Genomic DNA, 19,587 nt, shown 5'->3' with positions numbered 1-19,587 from the left:
TGTGCTGCTGCTGCTGCTGCTGCTGCTGCTGTGAGGTTAGTTGGGAAGATCACAGCGTCGGTTGTCTGCTCTCTTCTTGGCGGGTGCAGTACAGTTGAGCTAGAATCTGTTTTACCCGGAAGATAGGAATAGCTCACTATCTGTGGTTGTCGGAAGGCTCGTGCATCGCTGCCGTGGATGTATGCAACTCGTCTACAAACTATTTGACCATCCCTCGCTGCCTTGATTCGCCTAACATTGGGTCTACTCTCCTGTCAGATTCTGGTCCACATCAGAGACGCGAGTGACAGGGTGGTGATGGCGACGGCTAGAAAATGCTGGTGTCTGTTCGAACATTAGTGACAGCACTGTGGCTATGGCAGGACATGTCGAACATGTATCTATTCTCCCTGTGGCACCGCTAAAGGAAGCAGTATCAGTGCGTGCGAAGATATGATTCAACAGGGCAAAAAGAGGTGCTCCTAGACCTGGCACAGCCACGGCGGCGACAAAATCAGATCCAGACAAAGCGTCTAGTTGTCAGCATTCGTGGCAAGGCCTGGAGAGCAAACCGGACGGACAAGAAAGCAGCAAGCTCGATCAGTATCGAGTCGAGCAACAGTGGAACCAACAGCAAGCTTGTCGATAATGAGGATTGCACAATTAGTGGAATGCGGGCCGGCGAACAATACAACCATCCCCAAACTAGGCTCGACTCAAATAGGAAATAACTGGAGCAGGCTATCCACGGACGCCGACAAGCCGGGGCTACGATATCACATTGCGAGAGTCTTTCACCAATGGAAGCGGCTCTGTTCCTCCAGTTCGATCATTGGTTCAGAACATTATTGTCTGTCTGTGGTGTAGGAGCTCAGGCGATGGCACACGCTTGTCCGCTGCAAGCCAATGCTGTGGCCCTGAGAATCAACCGCACTAGCACAACATGAGCACCACTATTGTGAGAGGAGGCTGTGTGGGATTGACTGGCTGAATTAATTGGTTGCAAGGCTTGCTTCCGACATTAATTGTTGTTTAAAGAATAGCCGGGATGAAAGCGAATGGGAACCGACAGCGGTGGTTGTGCATGTGTATCTTGTGAGGGAGGCATTCTGGAACTTTTGTACAGTATCAGCATGCCGGTCAGCAGACAGGGCCAGGCCCTTGATTGGGTACATGTATACGCAACAAACGCCACAATGCGCAGGTGGCCTGAGAGGTTTCGCGGGCCCTCGCCGGAAATACCTTCTTTGGCACTTCCCCATAACGGATCGTGGGGGTTCAGTGGAAACCTCTGCTTCGATGGCCCTCCGGTCCAAGCTCAATATGACGCATACCGGCTGATCCGGGTGATCGTGCTAGGGCGGGATGGTGGTTCTCGATGCAGCATGCTTTGCGTCAGAGCTGTTGCGTTCCCGCGGTGCAGATCCATGATGGTGAGTATTACATGGGGGGACCAGGGGCATTGGCTTAAAGCATCTCTGAGGACAAACCTGCGGTTGAATCCAGGCTGTATTATCCAGCAGATTGGCTTATTCGAACAACGACGCCCGGGGTGTTGAGAAAAGCCAGGGAGGTGGGTGGCCGATCATGTTGATAACAGTACGTCATGGCCGTCTGTCCGCCACAGAGGGTTTGGAGACGATGAAGTCGATTCACGAGCGAAAGGTACCCCCTCTGCCCAAATCCAATCGTCCGTCTTGGGGCATTCCTTTCAGATCTGATTCTTACCCGTGAGGGGGGTCTATCGCTTTGAAGTCAGGAAGTCAGAAGGTCGTTCCAATGCTGGATGTGACCAGCGGGTGACTGCAGTGTAGATGCAATTGCACGATTATCTAATCGCAGTCTCGACCCCGGCGATATTATATGATAAGAAAGAGTGGATGAAAGTGGATGGGAAGGGTAGATCTCACCCTGATCTGCATGTGGCATGTGACGATGCCCCAGCTGCAAAGGTATTTTCCGGCCCCAATTTGTCTTTATGCGCTTCAGCAGTCGGAAAAGCATCACGGCAAGCTTGCCTTCTGAAAGACCATCAGAAAGGGGCATGGCGCCATTTCTCTCACACGTGAGCTCATCCTGTGAAAATGGGTCGATCGTGATATAGTTAGATGGTGGCGGCAAGGATTGCAGCGAACCTCGGCTGAAAGGTTCGCGTAACTCGGGTAAATTGATAACGAGATAGAGATTCCAGTGCGACAATCGGACAATTGATAAGGAGAGAAGGGGAGTGGTGGAGTGGTGGTTCCTGATAAGGAGTGAATGAAAAGGACGGTCGGGAAAAGAAACCGGACTTGAGGTTGAGGGCCGGCCACGTGCTGTCCGCCGCTGCCGCTTGTTGGTCCTTAGGCACCAACAGGCCTCATTCGAGAAAGAAAGGCTGGCAGGCAGTGGAGGACTGCTGCCCAACATGTACACAGCAACAGCAACAATCAATCTCCTCCGGTGGGCTCTTAAAGCGTCCGTGCTCGGTACCTGGCTAGGCTGCTAATAGTTCCGGTCATTATCATCAGTTCATCACCCTACAACCGCTAGACAGAACCGTCTGAAATCCGAAGCACACTAACTGGTCACTACTGCTGCAGGGGGAGAGTGGGTTGGCTGACCGTCCAACTTTCCTGACTTCTATCTCGACTCTAGAGTACTTCCCGAGCCAGCATACTTGGTCGTGTCGATCCGCTACGGAAGCCAATTTCTGGTACAGGAGTACTTCTGATCTCATCGTCTGGATCTTCATGATAAGTCGATTGGTCTATTCGGATTTTCCTATCACTGACAGTGATATGATGGCAGGTCTATGCCGAAAGGGGACACCGGACAGGACAGGGCTGGGCCGCAGGCCAGAGGACTCGGCAAGCCGAAAAGGGCCTATGGGCCCCTGGATCTTAACGGAGCACGGCATTCCGTGCCTTGTCTGACTCTTCGCTCCTGAGTCTTGAGTCTTTGGGCCCGTGCCTCGTCTAGACTGGATTGGTAACTGCACGATCAGAACTTTTTGGTCGCCCGGCTGTGGCGATAAACTGGCATGGACGACGCTTCATCTTCGAATGATCCTTACCCAATCCAGGCGCGGAGCTTACGTGCCCGTGTCGAGCACGTGCTGGGATTGTGTGGCTGCAAGATGAAATCTCCCTTGAAAACAAGCCTTACAACTGTAAATGCCAAGATCCATGAGAACTTTGTATTTGACCTCTACAGAGTTCATCACAGCGAAAGGGAATCATGATGATTTCGTACCAGGTTGCGGAAGAGTGCAAGGCGAGAACGAGATCTTAAAAGTTTACCTTCGGGAGGATTTTTGAGTGATCATGATTTGTGGTTTGCAACATCCCGAAGCCACAAATCGCAGGTGGGCCGCCAATTTGAATTTGTTCTTGTATTCCGGCCCACCTGATTGACTTTTCTGGCTCGGATGATGTGATCACTCGATGTGGTTCTGCAAATCACTCCTTCGATGATCTGGTTCGGGCATTTCTTTTGACTCACCGCGTCGATTGGCATACAATTGTCTCATCTGTCATAGTCCCATAGATAGCGATTGCAGACTTGACCATTCACTGACCGTCAGGGACCAAAATCCCTCTTGACAACGGAGCAGTGGGCCCAGGCTCTTGTCAAGCCGAAAAATCCTAGCATCTGCCAAAACTGAAAGGGGCCTGGAACATGCTTATCGCATCATAATTTGCGTCAAGAGTCGCGACAATCTCCTTCCGCAACGAATTCAATCGGCGTCACTCTTACGGTATATACCGGCAGATTTCGATTGCGCTCTTCAATTCCGAGGAATATCTGAGACCGCAATTTGTACTCATAGTCTAGCTTGCGATAACCATCGAAATTTCGGGTGGATGACAGCCGGCCGCCGAAAAGGATGCGGTTTCCCCCGACCCTTGCCGGAACAGTCCCCGAGAGCGCCCGATAGCGGTGTATGTTATTGATGCATCGACAAGTTTAGTCTACCCGGGTCCACCGTCCCAAGTCGGATGGACTAGGTAAGGAGTGGTAAGTACCGTAGGTAGTACATAGTAAGTCTAGGTGGTGAGTAGCTACGGAGTAAACCAGAGGGTCCGACTACCTAGTAGGAGATCGAAGTGTCCGTTCTAGAAGCCGGTCGGTCGCCCTCTCACATGAAATGTGTTTCTGATGCACCTCCTAGTATATGGACTCTGCTGGCGCCCCATTACCCTTGTCAGTTGACCCCCAGTCCTAAGGGTTGCAGCCGAGCTTGCTGAAATCATGTCCAGTGCGTGTGTGTTCTGCATCCTCGTGCGCTGAGCTGCAGCAGGGAACATTGAAGCTTTGGACATCGTCGTTGGCTGGAGCTGTGCTGAGCAATACAAACTTTATATTCTGAAAATAGAACCTGTCATACTACCACGGTCATGGCAAGCAACTGCAAGTTGACATCGGGCTGTTGAGCATACTTTTACTCACATTTGTCTCAGAATCGAACGGCCAATGTAACGCTGATAGTTAAAACTCCACACATTGTGCGTAGATTACGCCAACGCCCCGCCAATATCAAAAGTTTCGAATCTGCCCCTCCTTTGACTGAGTGAAGCTAGATAGCGCAATTGGGTGGTCTTATGTACGAGTATATCGGTCGGTCACACCGATTCATGTTGCTAACTTCAACTGTCAAAGATACCCGTGGTGGAGTGTGGCCCGGAACGCTAATGGTGCTGCCCGAAAGAAAATCAAATGGATAGATTATTGTTCTCCACTTCAGGCATGGGTTTGCGAAAACTTGAGCTTCATCCTTGACACTTGAAGCTCTGGAAGGGTTGCTGTCACATCGATTCCAACAGAGACCCCTACACCTCACTAACTTTGTTCCCAAATTATCCTTCCCCTTGCTATTGCTTTTGTGTGCTTGTTTCGCCCCCTCTCCAATCATACCTATTCCCGAGAGGATTGGCATGGCTTGAGCTGTTGGCTGGATGTCATGCCACCCGGCAGTTGGCCTCGGGGAGGACTGCATAAATTATTCCGTAGGGAGGAGAGGAGGAGAGGGGAAATCGTTGTAGCAAGCGAACAACATATGATCACGAATGTTGCAGGGCCCCCAGTAGCATGATAAGCAGATAGATCACCATCCTTGTGGGGCACCAGGAGTGACGAAAACTAGGGTGAACTGGAATTGGTTACGATCTTTTGCATACTCCCTGCAGGTGGGATCCAAAGCTGCTGCAGTGCGACCTGCGACTGCATGGCTGTGCGTGCGTGCGCGCGCGTGTGTGTATGCGCTTCGATGTCCATGAAACCGAGGGGTAGTGTATGTGAGAGCTCATGAGATCCAGTAACAGAAGAGATATTGGCTGCTTCTCATATCCAAAAGAGATTCGAGACATGGATGAGGTCGGGGAGTAGCAGCGGGCAGTAGCAGCGGGAAGATGCGACTTTGAGGGTGATTTACCTCAAGGAGACTAGACTACTCCGTAGACCGCGTATCATCATGCGGGAAGGATGATCCCGAGGTATGCACACATACAGCTGAGATACTCCGTGCTCATACTGTGTACTGCCACTTCCACAGTAGACTACGCATGTCCTCTGTAGATGGTGCGAATAATCCCTATCGCCATACTGATCGGCGCTATCGTTACTCTTCAGTGTGGCTGGCGTACCTGAATTACGTGTAGGCTTTGGCCACCGGATAACCAGACAGCCGTCTAGGGCTGATCTTACGAGGGCGTGATCGACTCAACCCCGAAGCATCTCAGGCGACGGAAAAATTCTCAGGGTCAGACCTAATACTCATGAGACTAATAAGGTCCTCCGGATCCTGCTGATTGCAGATGTCACTGTATGCTATCTCTTGGCTTAGGATTACCTTGTACGAAGTAACTCTCCATACTCTCTGCCATTGTTCTGCTCCTGCACTCGCAAACCAATTTTTGAGGTAGGCAGTCAATCCGTCCCTTTCATCTTCTTACCCTTTCTTCATTCACAATATCTGCTTTGTTTGTTGCTCGAATACAACCTTTGCTGGCCTATGCCTTTCTTTCTCTATTGTCTCACTCTATGGAGACTTCCTCAGTGAATGACTCTGTGGAGAAGAGTTAGTCTTTGTTCATCATCGATTGACTAACCGCCATTCCAGAACCTTTCTGAGTTTGATCGCATTATCTCATTCATCATCTCATCCTGTTCTATCTTTAGTCGACACGACATCTCAGTGTCGGGCTTAGTCATCTCCCTCTCTCTCTCTCTCTCTCTCTCTGTGGAGTTGATCGCATCAACTCCGGTTCTCACAATCCCATTTGCCCTCCTACCTAAATCCAATTTATCCATCCTTCAAACTACGTACTACTCGGACTAGTTGGGTATTTTACTACGGTTCCCGCCTTGCCACAGCCGGCCTCACGAGCGACACTCCGAAAAAAGACCCAGTGACGGAAACGGCTGCACTTTCAAGGCTCCACCACCACCATTTCCTTGCTTAGGCTGTGGGACCCGTTGTCGACCCCGTTTGGACTTTTGGTCTGCAAATCGAATCTGGACGGCACTCCTAAGCAGTCCCAAGCAGTGCACTCGAGAAGCCAGCCCAGCACATCACGGCCAGGCTTATTCTTCTTTTGAATTTTTTTTTTTACACCTTTTTATTTTTCGGCCCCCCGTCGCATCATTGCGGGTTTTTTTCCCTCTTTTCTTTTATCTTCTTCCTTTTTTTCATTTCCCGTTTTGATTTTCCCTGGCTGGGTCCTCCCTTTCGCAAGTCTAATTTAATACATCTATCTCCCCCTCCCACATCCACTACTCACTTTCTGCCATCCCACCTTTCCAGACATAACTACACCTTCGTCTTACCTGGCCTACGTTTGCTCTCCTGACAGCTGCAAATAAGCAGCTGTTAGAATAAGACGTCATGGCTCTCAGTTTCTTCGGTGCCGGAGGCGCCAGTCACGCGAAATACTTCGATATTCGGTGAGTCACTTCCATCGCACTTACTCCGGTATGCCGGCTGCAACTCCGATTTGACTAACATGCCCCTCCCTTGCGCCATACAGTCTAGATGAAGACTATATTGTCTTCCGAGGAGGTGAAGAAGAGGCTGCCAGCGCTCATTTGAGTGGAAAGCTACTTCTCTGTCTCTCTGAACCTCTCTCTATTAAGCACATCCGACTCCACCTCACCGGAATCTCTCGTGTCTGGTATGTGATGCCGTCCGACCCGTCGCAAATTCCCGAATCTCGCTCACTAACAATCTTTTCATAGTTGGCACTTGCCTTCCACCACTGCCGGCGGTGGTAGAAAGTCCTGGAGGGAGAAGGTTTTCTACGAAAAGACGTGGCGATTTAGAGAGGCGGGTAAGAGCAAAACCGAAGTTCTGCCGGCCGGCAACTACGAGTACCCGTTCGACATCGTCCTCGAGGGTTCAATGCCAGAGAGTGTTGAAGGTCTTACCGACACCTATGTCACCTATCGCTTCAAGGCGGAAATCGGACGCAAATATATGAAAGACATCATCGTTCGCAGGCCTCTTCGCATTATTCGTACTCTTGAGGCCAGTGCCCTCGAGCTTGCCCACGCTATGGTAAGCAATTTCAACCTCAGGAAACTTTGCGATGCCCACTGACCCGCAAACGTCGCAGTCGGTTGAGAATGTTTGGCCCAACAAGATCGAATATTCCATCAGCACCCCGACCAAGGCTGTCGTTTTTGGGACCAGCATCCGTGTGGATTTCAAGCTCATCCCTTTGCTGAAGGGACTCAGAATCGGCCAGATTGTCTCTCAGCTTATTGAGAGTCACGACCTCACCCTCAACCCTGAAGATCCTGACTCGATTCGCAACACCTACAAGAGTACTCGCACTATCTTGAATGATGAGCATGAAGTTGACGAAGAGAGTGGCCTCGATGTTATCGACGAGATGGCTGAAGGATACCAGTTCACGCGTTATCTGGACCTGCCGAAGACTCTGGCTCGCTGCTTGCAGGACACAGACACCCGGGGCATCAAGATCCGCCATAAGCTCAAGTTCCGTGTTCAACTCCTTAACCCCGATGGTCATGTTAGCGAGGTACGCATTTTTCAGTTCCCGATACTCACAAATCTCTTTCTAATTTTCAACAGCTCCGCGCTACACTCCCCGTCTCTATCTTCATCTCCCCTAACCTCGCCATCGATGAGAACAACAATTTGATCGATCAGACCCCTCAGTCCGCACAAAGAGCAATCAGCGACATCGCTCAGCAAGCTCCTCCCTTGTATGGCGAGCACCAGTTCGATCAGTTGTACAGTGAACTTGACCCATCGGGTTACCGAACACCAGGACCGGGAAGTGGTCCTGGCACTCCTTTCGGAGCCCTTAGCCGCAACATCTCTGTCGAAAATCTTGCTTCGATGAATGCGTTGACCAACACCGATATCTCAGCGTCTGCATTGCATAGCCGTCTGTCAAGCCTTCGTGCCAACCTACACAATCACCCCTCGCCGCCTGAACACGAACATCATTCAGATACTGAAACCCGCCGCCTTGGCGTTCCTCCCGATTACTTCGGACCTTCTTCCGGGGGCTCGGGCTCAAATTCCCACAGTCCCGCCAGTCCAGAGCTTTCCCGACGCCCCTCGGATGAAGTCATTGATCACGACCCTATTCACTCCGGCATGGCTACTCCCTACCATCCCCAGTACGCCGAAGTCGAGACCCTCAGCCGTGTCCCTAGTTATTCTACAGCCGTTCGTACCAGTGTGCGCCCGTGCGACTCTGGGCTGCCGGATTATCAAGCGGTGATCGCCGAGGACGTTGTCTCTTCCACTCCCCAGTCCCCCCAGCAGGCTTACATCCGCAGCCGTGGGAGCAACACATACCTGCCTTCTTTGGACTCCCTTCAGACTCGTACTGGCTTTCTCGGCTCTCGTGCTCCCCATCACGACGATGATGACCGACGCTTGCGTCTCGTTCAAGCTCGCGCCCGGTAAACCTAGGTCGCTTGTGATCAACGACTCAACGTGCTTCTTTCGAGTTTTATCACGAGATACGCAAAAACTACGATTCTGGGCGTGGCCGGCTCCCCTCCCGCTTATCAGCAAACATACTACAACCGCACATAATTATCCACTACGAATGGACGCGGGACGTCTTTAAACATCGCATTACACCCTAGCTCATGTCATCGAAATACAATCCGCACACACCGTCTCCTGACAACAGCATCGATCTCACGACGGTACTTCTTAAACGCATGTTGCATGGTTGGATTGGCGCGCAAGGATAGGAAGATGGAATACATGGCGTTTGCAAATAAATAATAGAAGGACTGGGACATTACGGACAAGAACCTGGCGTTATCTTACTTTGCTTCTCTTCTCTTTACTTCTTTACCTCTGGATCTCTTCTCTGAAATCTTCATTCGGAAGATGAGTACATTACGAGTTACGGTCATGACCAGCAGCAGTTCATATGATCTCTGCATTATGTATTTCAAAGCATCAAAAAAAAAAAAAAGAGAAAGACACCATGAGACTACATAGTTCATCATTATGGCTCGATCTGAATTGAATCATGAAACTTGAAGAAGATATTCCGGTCATATTGATACGTGAGTTGTCAAGTTGTTTGTGTAGAGTGCTCCTTGTATGCCCTCCGCTGCGGAGGGAGGGATGATATCATTTTGGGGATGGGGTGGCGGTGCGGGCGGCAGTTTGTGCCGCGCCCGATTTGGAAAGGTGTGTGAGAGGAAATAGTGGGGCCGGAATCGGGCATCTCCATTGCACTTCTTCCCCAATGCTGCAATTGGCATGCTTGCTTGCAGAGTTCCCGATGCATCTCTAGGCTCTCTGGGCTCTCTGGGCTCTGGGCTCTCTCAATTGCATCTCGATGATGGCCTAACTGAATTTAGCTGCCTGTCCGGATTGAGTGAGGTACAGTACAGTCCATGCTTAGCGAGAAAGAAAAGTCAAAAGGAAAAGAAAAGGAGGGGTCGACGACAATCCATCATGGGCGGTGACTTCATCGGTCGATCCCCTTTCCTCTCGACGAACGACGAGCTGCTCATAAACTCGCCTTCAACCCCTCTTCTATTCTCTTGATCCTCGATCGTCTGCTTCTAAACCATCTCTGCGTATTGGGAGAGACTGACTGCACTGTATGTCATTTTACTTTGATTTTTTACCCTTCAGTCCTGTTCCCCCTTTTCTTTCCCCATCCGTCGTCGTCATCCGACAGCCGTGACTGACATTCGCAGTTCCTATTCCCGTTCCTGACCAGAGAGCCCCACCTCCGCTTCAGCGTGGAACTCGACAAAGACAAGCCCCCCTAATCATCCGACTAGTCTTCGATCGCGCTTCCGGCTCCTCCACTCCTGCGCATCCGCAGCAGCGGCATTTTTCCCTTTACCTGTCATCTTTGCCCTCGATCGACTCGACCGCTCCGACCACCAGGTGTTTGCGAACCATATCCATTGTTCAACCCAAATCATAGCAGCAATGTCGGCCACAACCAGCCCCATCGAGCAAAAGCTCCCTGAGCGTACGGCGACCATTGGGAGCACCATGACCCGGCGCACCTCGGGCAGTGACGACGAGGCCATTCCCGACTCCGATAGCAATGAGGTATGCCGCGATAAGACATTAACCATCGCAAACCTCGAGGACATATGACTTACGGACTGTGCTAATTGTTATTTCTGCTCGTCAGACCACCAACCTTCTCCTTGAACGTCTTCGAGCTTGGAAGCACATGTGTGGATACCTGGAGGACTATGTTTCGACAACTGCCAAGATCTCGAAGTCGCAAGCGAAGGATTTCGAGAAGGTCTTGAAGGTGCGCGAAGCTGGGACCTTCGCCTATTCATGAAACTGTGTCGCGTCAGATGCTGATTGAGATGTAATAAAATGCGCAGACTGTCAATGAGCCGCTCCGGGAAGGGCACCACTTCTCTCAAAGTGTGGGCGGAGTTGCTTCATGGTTCGAGAACGTCAGGTCCAACACTCAGGTATGCTGCCAGAACTTGGAATCTTATCGAATCAATCACAGCTGCTAAGAGATGCGCAGGGTATGGTAAACTTGTATCTCGACTCGGAGAAGAACCTGAAGGGGTCCGTACTTCCGACGCTTGAGCGCCTTCACAAGGAAATCAAGGCCAAGTCCAAAGAGCTCCAGGGTGGAGCTGCGAAGGGTGCTAAGGCCGTCGATAAGGCTCGAGGAGTCACTCAAAAGCATATCGAATTGCTCGCCCAGCACACGGCCACGCTGGACGCGGCCCACGGTAACAAGATCGACACAGCGCACGACCCTTACATCTTGCGTCGGGGTGTTGTTCATCGCCTGAACAAGCAGATTATTGAGGAGAATAACAATCGTCAAGACATTATTGCGGTACAGAACAACTTCCAGCAGTTCGAAGCCCATGTCCTGCAAACCGTTCAGAGCGCCATGGAGCAGTTCACAGTCTACATGACTACCCAGCTCGACCGCCACCGGACCATGTACAGCGACATACTTGCCTCTGCACAGCGCGTTCCGCCTGACTTCGAATGGGTCAACTTCATGACCCGAAACGACCATATTCTCGTCAATCCTGACGCCCCTCCAAGATCTCTCGCCAATATCACTTTCCCCAACCAGGATCACCGTGCCACCAAGCCTCTCATTGAGGGCCTCCTTGAGCGCAAGTCCCGCGCCATGCTTAAGGGCTACAGCAGCGGCTATTACGTCGTGACCCCCGCTCGTTACCTGCACGAGTTCAAGGACAACGATGACCTTCGCAAGGACCCTCATCCTGAGCTTTCCCTCTATCTCCCCGACTGCGTCATTGGTGCCATCGACGGCGTCAAGTTTAACGTCAAGGGCAAGGACGTCTCTGGAGGCAAGGTCGGAAACGCCTTCCACACCAACACCGAGTTGAGCTTCAAGGCCACCAACCCGAACGAGGCCGAGAAATGGTGGACCATCATCAAGGACGCTACTCGTGGTCCGGCACACACTAGCAGCAGCACCACCACGTCGCCGATCACCCCCGCCCCCATCGACACGAATCAGCCCCCCGCCTACGCTGAGAAGGAGGCTGCTTCCGCCGGCGGCGCCACTCAAGCCCAGACTCCCATCACCCCTGCCAGCGCGGCTCCCGCCAGCGCTGGGCCTGCCGGTATCACCCGCACCGATACCAGCGGTACCGGCACTTTGCCCACCGTCAACACCACTGCTACTGCGGCTGGTGCCCAAGCTCCTTCCCCTATTGTGGAGAAGACCGCCTGAGCGGTCTGTTAATGTAGTCAGTCGGGTTTTCCCCTTGGATCTAAGCACAGTTGACTGCTTTCTGTTTTCGCTCTAATTAAGCGGTGAATTATGTTGGTTGTTCAAAGGAACCAAATCACTTGTGGCCTCTTTTGTTATCCTTTGCCTCTGATCTCCGAGTCCTATATTTTCTCCCCATTTGCCTCCAATTTGCCAGGAGGCGTAGCTTGATTGTATTGATTATAATCACCAAGCGACAAGCCGCTGCTCTGCAACACGTTTTTCTAATGTATTGAACCTTGGATGCTAGTGCTATTGTTGCTAGTTTGGCTAATGAAAGCTGGATTGTATTGGTCTACTATCATGAGTGAGCGACACCCTGACTTTGTGTACCATGTCCGTAGTATTTCCTTCGTTGTGAAAAGGACAGAAAGGTAAACGAGGTTGTAATAAATTGATCCATGGACTTGATGGTATTTGAACAGTAGAAATAGCGACGAACGGAAGACGCTTCGAGGGCACAATAGATAAAAAAGTGCGAATGGGAATACATACGCTTGAACTCATATCACGCAAAGCCCAATCTGTGCCCAAATGGTTGATGACAGTATCATCAGATAGAAGAATGATGATGTTCATGTTGCTGACGGTGATGAACGACGACGATGACGATGATATTACGAGCGCGCTCAGAGAGTTTGAAAGAAGAATAGATGGCTGGAGATTCAGGTCAAAAAGTTAGGTAACCAGCTTGCCAGACCAAATGTGGTTTCCGGATTTGGTATGGGGAATTGAGTGAGCAGCTGGACTTCTGAAACACGGGTGATCTGAAAGACCATTAGGCGTATAGCGGCAGCAGCTGGTTGGATACGAGGGCAGGGGAAAGTGGGAGCGACGACGGGGCTCTAGAAGTCCTCCGGACTTTCTAGGTCCTCCAGCTTCTGGCTTAGGAACCGACCCAGGGCGGCGGATTTGGACTCTAGGGCGAGAAGTATCTCCGGCGAAGCGGAGAGGTTCAGCGTTGCCAGACGGGCAAGGTCGCTACTACGGTCGATCTCGTATTGGGTCTCTAGGTGCGAGTCTGTTTGCGTGTCGCTTGTGTCACCGCCGCCGCCGCCACCACCACCTGGAGCGCTGGCGCCGTTACTTCGGCCGCCCCCGGTGTTGGATGATACGACGCTGGCGTAGGTGCGGACATTGTGGGTGTTGTTGGAGGTGGAGTCGGGGGTGTTTGCGCCTGATGCATGGTGGTGGTGGTGGTGGTGGTGCGTGGAGCCGTTCGGGGTTGCGTGTGTGTGACCGTTTGTGGTGCTGGCGGATGCATCCTGGGCGCTGTTGCTGCCCAACTTGGACGGTCCGATGGCGGCCAGAAGGACTTTGTCGGCTATTGGGGTGACAACGGCGACCGAGTCGTCGAGCTGAAAGACAATCGATCCGACGTCGCCGAGGGAAACGGAGGGAGTGGTCACGTATGACGAAGGATGGCTGGCGGGGTTCACGCCGGTAAGGTTGCCCGTTGAGGCATTCTTTGCGTAACAGGTATAGGCTGCGCCGTAGGTGGCGCTTAGATTGCGGAGTTGGCGGGATGACAGGGTCGAGGCGTAGGCGAAGATGGCGCCGTTGGTAGAAAAGACTCTGTTAAGTATGTGTGGTTAGCAGATGTCTAGTGGCGGTAGGTTTTTTGCAGTGGACGGATGTATGTACACACATTATCGACGTGATTTCGGGAGGTGAGAGGTTGTCTTCTAGCAGGTCACTCAGGGCCTCCGCATCTAGCATCTTGATATCTGGAAGTCCGGGAATCATGGCGATTGTGTTGTCCGTGGACGGCTCGTGGCAAGCTTCTGGTCCGGTGTTGCTGCTGCTACTGCTGATATGTTCCTCGATGACCCAGTCTATCGGCGGGGACCAAGAACAGTCCTCCGGGAAGAAGAAGCAGTTGTCCCAGTAGTCGCGGTCGTTGTGGTCGTATTCTATCGGGTCCTCCGAGTATCCAAGGAGATCTTGAGCGTATTGAACTGGGCTTCGTTCCCAGTATGGACGGTACGGGGGTTCGGGGAGAGCGCTGGGTTTCTGACTAGGATAGTCCGGTCGGACCGGTTGCTTGAATTCAGCCATATTTTCTCTAGAGCAGTGATGGAACAGGATTGCTACTGGGGATGGATGTAACAGAAGGAGACGAAGTTGTTGTGCAAACCAAGTGCGCTATCGTTGTGGGGAGACAGTTCGATGTTTTGGGGGACAAAACTCTGGGGGGTGGTACAAGTGATATGCGAGGGATACAAGATGCTCTGGTTCGCTCAAGGCTGACACTAGGCAAGCAGCTCGTAGGCCCAGACTTTCTTTGCATATAGAACATCATGGTAGTCATAAGCAGCAGGTCGGTGCGCAATGACGTTCCAGAACCCGGGGAAGTGAGCCGCGGAGGAGGAGGGGGCGCATGTCTCAGGGAAGAATGACGGCCCCGGGTGCATGGCCAGCATAAGAGGCAAACGCGAGAACACGAAGCAGCATCATAGTAGGCAAGGCAAAGTCAAGCGAGAAGAAGAAAAGAGAAAGGAAGAAAGTTTAGGGGCGTGGCTGTTCAGGTGGCCAACACGCACCAGAGCCAACATCTGCCGCGTATGCGAAGATCATCTGGCAGAGGATGATCCTAGAGAGACGGGAGAAGGGAAATGAAGAGCAGGTCAGAGCCACAAACCTTATTGTGATATATCTGATGAGTTCGCGTCAAGATAGGCAGAGGAATGCAAAGAGTGGTGCACCGCAATGGCTTGGGATTGAGTTCGAAGGAGAGATGTTGAGAAGTAGGAGGTGATGGTGGAGAAGGTCGAAGCCCGACAGACCGACAGACCGACCGACTAGACAAGACGCTCAGCTACGGTCGTTTGGCCGGCAGAATCCTTCCTGACGTGGGGGGTGACTTTCCGCCTTCGGTCACCGCCTTGTCAGCTATCAAGAGAAGCTCGAAGAATACTTCACAGCCATCGGACAGTATCATGATTGCACTAGTCAATTGAGATCATTTGATGCAGTAAGCGTTAAGTTTAGCAAGAACGACAATATCTTAGCACTTTCTTCTTTTTGACCCGCTTCTCATTTGAGGATCTACGACCCAACATCATTCCGAGTATTTAAGAATCACCTACGGAGTACTTCGTATTTTGTTGACATTCTACACCCCCCAAGTTTCACCAAGTTCCAAACTACTGGCAAAAACAGCTCTTCTGAATCTAAAGATATCTACCCAGAGCTTGATCAAACCATCTACTCATTTTCATGAATACTTTATTGGATTCGCGATAGCTTCATAATTGGGTTCACTAATCATGGGAGTGGATTATTAAGATAGCGTCATACACCGTGGACCCCACCTTTTTTTCGCGGGTTTCTCCTCATTGCTTGAACGTTTATTTAATGGGTTCGTTAGTTCTTCTTGTCTACCCCTCTTCCTGAACTTCCTCCCCTCCATTCATGTTCTCCCTTCCATTCTTCCGCTCCTCTTTCTCCCGGGTCCTCATTCCTAAATTCCCCCTTGTGCCTGGTACGGATCTTCTCCATCCATCTCCGAAGCTTAAACCTGGACTGTATCTGGACTGGCAGTTAACCCCACTTCCCCCCAAGCTAATCATGCTAATCGGTCCGGGATCATTGCAGGAACCAGTCGATCACTCGCAACCATGGCCACCGACACCTCCAAGTATAAGCTTCACCGTTAGTAATGGCCTGAGCGATCCTTATCTCACAGACACATTGAAACAACAGACTAACCGACGTCATGGCGGTTGGGAAAAACCATAGACACCATGATTCGGGTCAAGGACCCGAAGAAATCCCGTACGTGATTTCTCCCTTCCTGGCAGCAAAGTGTATGGAGCAGGTCTTGGCTAATGAGCTTTCTCTTCTTTTTTTCCCCCCGACTAGTGGAATTCTATCAGTTCCTGGGTCTCAACCAGCTGCAACGGCTCGATTTCCCGGAGAACAAGTTCTCGCTGTACTTCCTAGGGTACAACGGGCCGCAGTCGCTGCAGGGCGGGGACAGCCACTTCACCGACCGGAACGGGGTGCTGGAGCTGACGCACAACCACGGCACGGAGGAGAACCCCAACTATAGCGTGGCGAACGGCAACACGGAGCCGCACCGGGGTTTTGGCCATATCGCCATCTCCGTCGACAACATCGAGCAGGCCTGCCGGCGGCTGGAGGAGGCCGGCTACGAATTCCAGAAGAAGCTGACCGAGGGCCGCATGCGCCACATCGCCTTCGTGAAGGACCCCGATGGGTACTGGGTCGAGATCATCCGCCGCCACGATGAGGACCGCGGCACCACCACCGACCCAGCCAGCTACCGCTTCAACCACACCATGCTCCGCGTCAAGGACGCCGAGGCCAGCCTCAAGTGGTACCAGGAGGTCCTGGGTCTGACCCTGCTGCGCACCAGTGAGAACGAGGCCGCCGGCTTCAACCTCTACTTCCTCGGCTACCCCGCCGCCAACCCGGAGCTCAAGAAGGACGCCAAGAACCCCGTTGCCGAGTGGGAGGGCCTCCTCGAGCTCACCTGGAACTACGGCACCGAGAAGCAGGAGGGCCAGGTCTACCACAACGGTAACACCGAGCCTCAGGGTTTCGGTCACATCTGTAAGGCAACATCGTCCCTCAATTCTGCCGGTAGATATCTTGCTAATACTGGTTTGCTCCAAGGTGTCTCCGTTGATGATTTGAATGCCGCCTGTGACCGCTTCGAGAAGCTGAATGTCAACTGGAAGAAGCGTCTTACTGATGGTCGCATGCGGAATGTGGCTTTCGTCCTCGACCCGGATGGATACTGGGTTGAGGTGGTCCAGAACGAGGCACTCAAGCCTGCCGAGGTACCACTGGTGTAAATTAGCGTTGCAGCGCCACCCCGGCGTTAGATTAATGTGTGCATTGATTCCTTCTGACTTGAACTGTATTTTGCGAGAAAAAAAGCTATGACATGGGAATATTATGATATTGATATCTCACCAATGAATAGGTGACTTGATCAGTAGTGGAAATCCTTGGGTCCATAACTTCTTGAGGCCCATCAATGACCCAATATACCAGCGCCGTTCCGATTGTAGGTGGGTATGCATGAGCTAAATCATGTTTTAGCATTATCAGTCTCCATCATCACGTCCCGCAGCCATTCCCCAGCATATCTCTCTGCGGAGGTAGGCCAGGTCTCCGCCCCAACCGTCACAAGTGTGGCTCTGCTCTCCCCGAACCCCTTCTCCCGACCCCAAAAACAAGCTCGCTGCATAACATCCACCATATCGACCGCCTGTTGCACCAGGACACGCTCCGAGTGGGTTTTTCGTCTAGCCGCAGTGGACTTTCGCTTCGCTAAGGTCTTCTGAACCGGGGCCGGAGCTCCTGGCTCCGTCTTCTCGACGGCTTCACCGCGAGCAAATACCCTTACCCACGGTAGTGTCACATCCAAGCGCTTGACTCCTCGGTTGGGGTGGTTCAACACCGCCGGACCGCTAATTCCGTAATCAAGTCCGTACGGCGGCCATCGCGAGACCGACTTTCTGCGACGGATGGCGGTCTGATTTGTTTCCTCGTCATCCATATATTCTTCTTCAGCGGTGGCAGCGGCAGCGGCAGCGGCGGCCTCCTCGCTGAGGTATGCCAGCATGGGCGACAGTGGGGGTGATGTGGCTGGACTTTCAGAGTGTGCTGATAAAGCCGACATACTGCTGTCCGACAACGAGGGGTAATATTTGTAAATGCTTTCCTCAAAAATCTCCTGCGATGTCTTCGGCTGCAGAACGGGAATCGGATACTCCGGTCCTGTCAGATACTCGGGGAATGTGCGGGGAACGTCTTTCCCCGCGGAACGGAGGAAGAGAATCGGAGAGGCGAAAGCATCGAAGTATCGTTCTGGGGCTGTGAAGTATGATCGTCGAGCTTTGAGAAGGGGGATCAAGTCGTGCGGGGCGGTGGGTGGTGTACTAGTTCTGGCCGCTGCGGTTCGCTTCTTCTGAGTTATGACGTCGGCTGCTGGGGCTGCCGTCGACATAGTTGCCGGACTCGACTCTGCGGCATCAGGCATAGTAAGTAGACAATGCTCGTCAAGGCCAGTCCAGTCGCAGACTGGTTCGAGTGCTGCGACAGCGTGGACGGATTGTGCTTCTGTAAGGGAAAGCATTATGGCTAGCGAGCCGCCGATGTGCGTGCCGATGACCCCGAGGCGCTTCGGCCGCAGGTATTGGTGGATCCAATCGAAGCCTGCAAGGGTATCATGTACTGGGGTTGGATATTGATGAATAATCTTTTCTGGCGATGCTGGTTCTGCGCTAGTTGGTGCATCTGCCACAGAATTTGATACGGGCTTTTGTGCTTCTTGAGATGGGAATGGAGAATAGCCCAGCCGATAATTAATGGTTACTATGGTCGAGAAAGTGCTAGATGCGAGATCTTGCGCCAGCGACAAGCTGGTAGCGCTTTTTCCAGGGGAGACTGAGCCATGGTCACGTTGCTTGGAGATTTCAAATGTCTCGTGTTCGGCAATTTCAGGTTGCGTGAACAACGGTCCTGGAGGTAGATGGATGATCACACTCCCGTTCTGAAGCGGCAATTCATCTGGATGAGTTATTCTGTGTCATAAAGTCAGCTTTCTTGAGAGGTTTGTTTGTGACGTGGTTGGTGTTGACCTTACTGTAATGTAATCTGCCCATTATTCCCTACCGGGATATCAACGGCATAGTTGCTATACGTCGATGACGCGAGTTGCGCGCTTCTGCAGAACGAACGGGTAGATCGAGGTCGCCACGCAAAGATGGCGGTGTAGCTCCTCGCTGAGGCAAGCCCTGGCAGCGAGAATAGCAGGTGGCGCATAGCACCCTATGAGTAAATCTTATAAGGCGCAAGATGAAGGATGGAGTTGAGGATTGAATCAAGCATTGTTGATGTGGATTCGTTCGGCAGCCACAGTGAAGACCCCAGACGCTAACCATTTTGGGAAGTGATCCCAGGTCCGAGTTCATTTCCCAATTTGGAAGTCACCTTCATCCTCGCTCTATTCCCACCTGAGGTCAACAATGCAGTCTCCATTCTGGATCTTCAGCGAGACCGACATCATGCATTCATACTAGAGCTCTATGCGACTGAGTTTCAATGGACTCGGAGCCAATTTGCTGATATACGTCAGTAAGGCAGCTAGTATCCCTCACGATGACGCTAAGAAGCAGCGATGAATTGATTGGGAGGGTACTTATTATGAAACTGTGGCAAAGACAGAAATAGCCAGGCCTCCTTACATCGGCCTCAACTACTCCACCATGGCCTTTTCCGACCATGATAGACAAATCTTGCCAAATCCCGTTCCTGCTACTGCATGCACAGATCGTCTGGTTCAGCCAATGATGTCAACGATATCCACCCCCGCCTGATTGATTGCCGGTGG

At 52.0% G+C, this 19,587-nt stretch overlaps 5 protein-coding genes across 5 annotated transcripts; 3 read left to right on the top strand and 2 right to left on the bottom strand.

The window, feature by feature from the left end:
* Window positions 1-6,844: 6,844 nt before the first annotated feature.
* On the top strand, window positions 6,845-8,902 carry ASPACDRAFT_115185 (arrestin family protein; the record flags this gene model as incomplete). The annotated part of the gene is made up of 5 exons (XM_020195884.1): window positions 6,845-6,903; window positions 6,987-7,130; window positions 7,195-7,513; window positions 7,572-8,000; window positions 8,054-8,902. The coding sequence occupies 5 exons, from the start codon at window positions 6,845-6,847 to the stop codon at window positions 8,900-8,902; spliced, it is 1,800 nt and encodes a 599-aa protein (XP_020058714.1).
* A 1,342-nt stretch (window positions 8,903-10,244) lies between these two features.
* ASPACDRAFT_76747 (PH domain protein) lies at window positions 10,245-12,423 on the top strand. The gene is made up of 4 exons (XM_020204779.1): window positions 10,245-10,534; window positions 10,620-10,745; window positions 10,825-10,917; window positions 10,977-12,423. Exons 1-4 carry the CDS (start codon window positions 10,409-10,411, stop codon window positions 12,177-12,179), a joined length of 1,548 nt encoding a protein of 515 aa, XP_020058713.1. The 5' UTR covers window positions 10,245-10,408; the 3' UTR covers window positions 12,180-12,423.
* Window positions 12,424-13,063: 640 nt separating this feature from the next.
* On the bottom strand, window positions 13,064-14,276 carry ASPACDRAFT_41197 (uncharacterized protein; the record flags this gene model as incomplete). The annotated part of the gene is made up of 2 exons (XM_020200907.1): window positions 13,064-13,793; window positions 13,867-14,276. The coding sequence occupies 2 exons, from the start codon at window positions 14,274-14,276 to the stop codon at window positions 13,064-13,066; spliced, it is 1,140 nt and encodes a 379-aa protein (XP_020058712.1).
* A 1,562-nt stretch (window positions 14,277-15,838) lies between these two features.
* ASPACDRAFT_41196 (lactoylglutathione lyase GLO1) lies at window positions 15,839-17,041 on the top strand (the record flags this gene model as incomplete). Its single annotated transcript, XM_020200906.1, has 4 exons — window positions 15,839-15,872; window positions 15,960-15,995; window positions 16,083-16,796; window positions 16,860-17,041. The coding sequence occupies 4 exons, from the start codon at window positions 15,839-15,841 to the stop codon at window positions 17,039-17,041; spliced, it is 966 nt and encodes a 321-aa protein (XP_020058711.1).
* Window positions 17,042-17,280: 239 nt separating this feature from the next.
* On the bottom strand, window positions 17,281-18,886 carry ASPACDRAFT_41195 (uncharacterized protein; the record flags this gene model as incomplete). Its single annotated transcript, XM_020200905.1, has 2 exons — window positions 17,281-18,778; window positions 18,870-18,886. 2 exons carry the CDS (start codon window positions 18,884-18,886, stop codon window positions 17,281-17,283), a joined length of 1,515 nt encoding a protein of 504 aa, XP_020058710.1.
* Window positions 18,887-19,587: the final 701 nt, after the last annotated feature.

This window comes from Aspergillus aculeatus (genome assembly GCF_001890905.1).
Source record: "Aspergillus aculeatus ATCC 16872 unplaced genomic scaffold ASPACscaffold_4, whole genome shotgun sequence".
Classification (NCBI taxonomy): Eukaryota; Fungi; Ascomycota; class Eurotiomycetes; order Eurotiales; family Aspergillaceae; genus Aspergillus; species Aspergillus aculeatus.
Note: the sequence above shows the minus strand (reverse complement) of the source record. Positions and strands in the feature narration are given on the sequence as shown.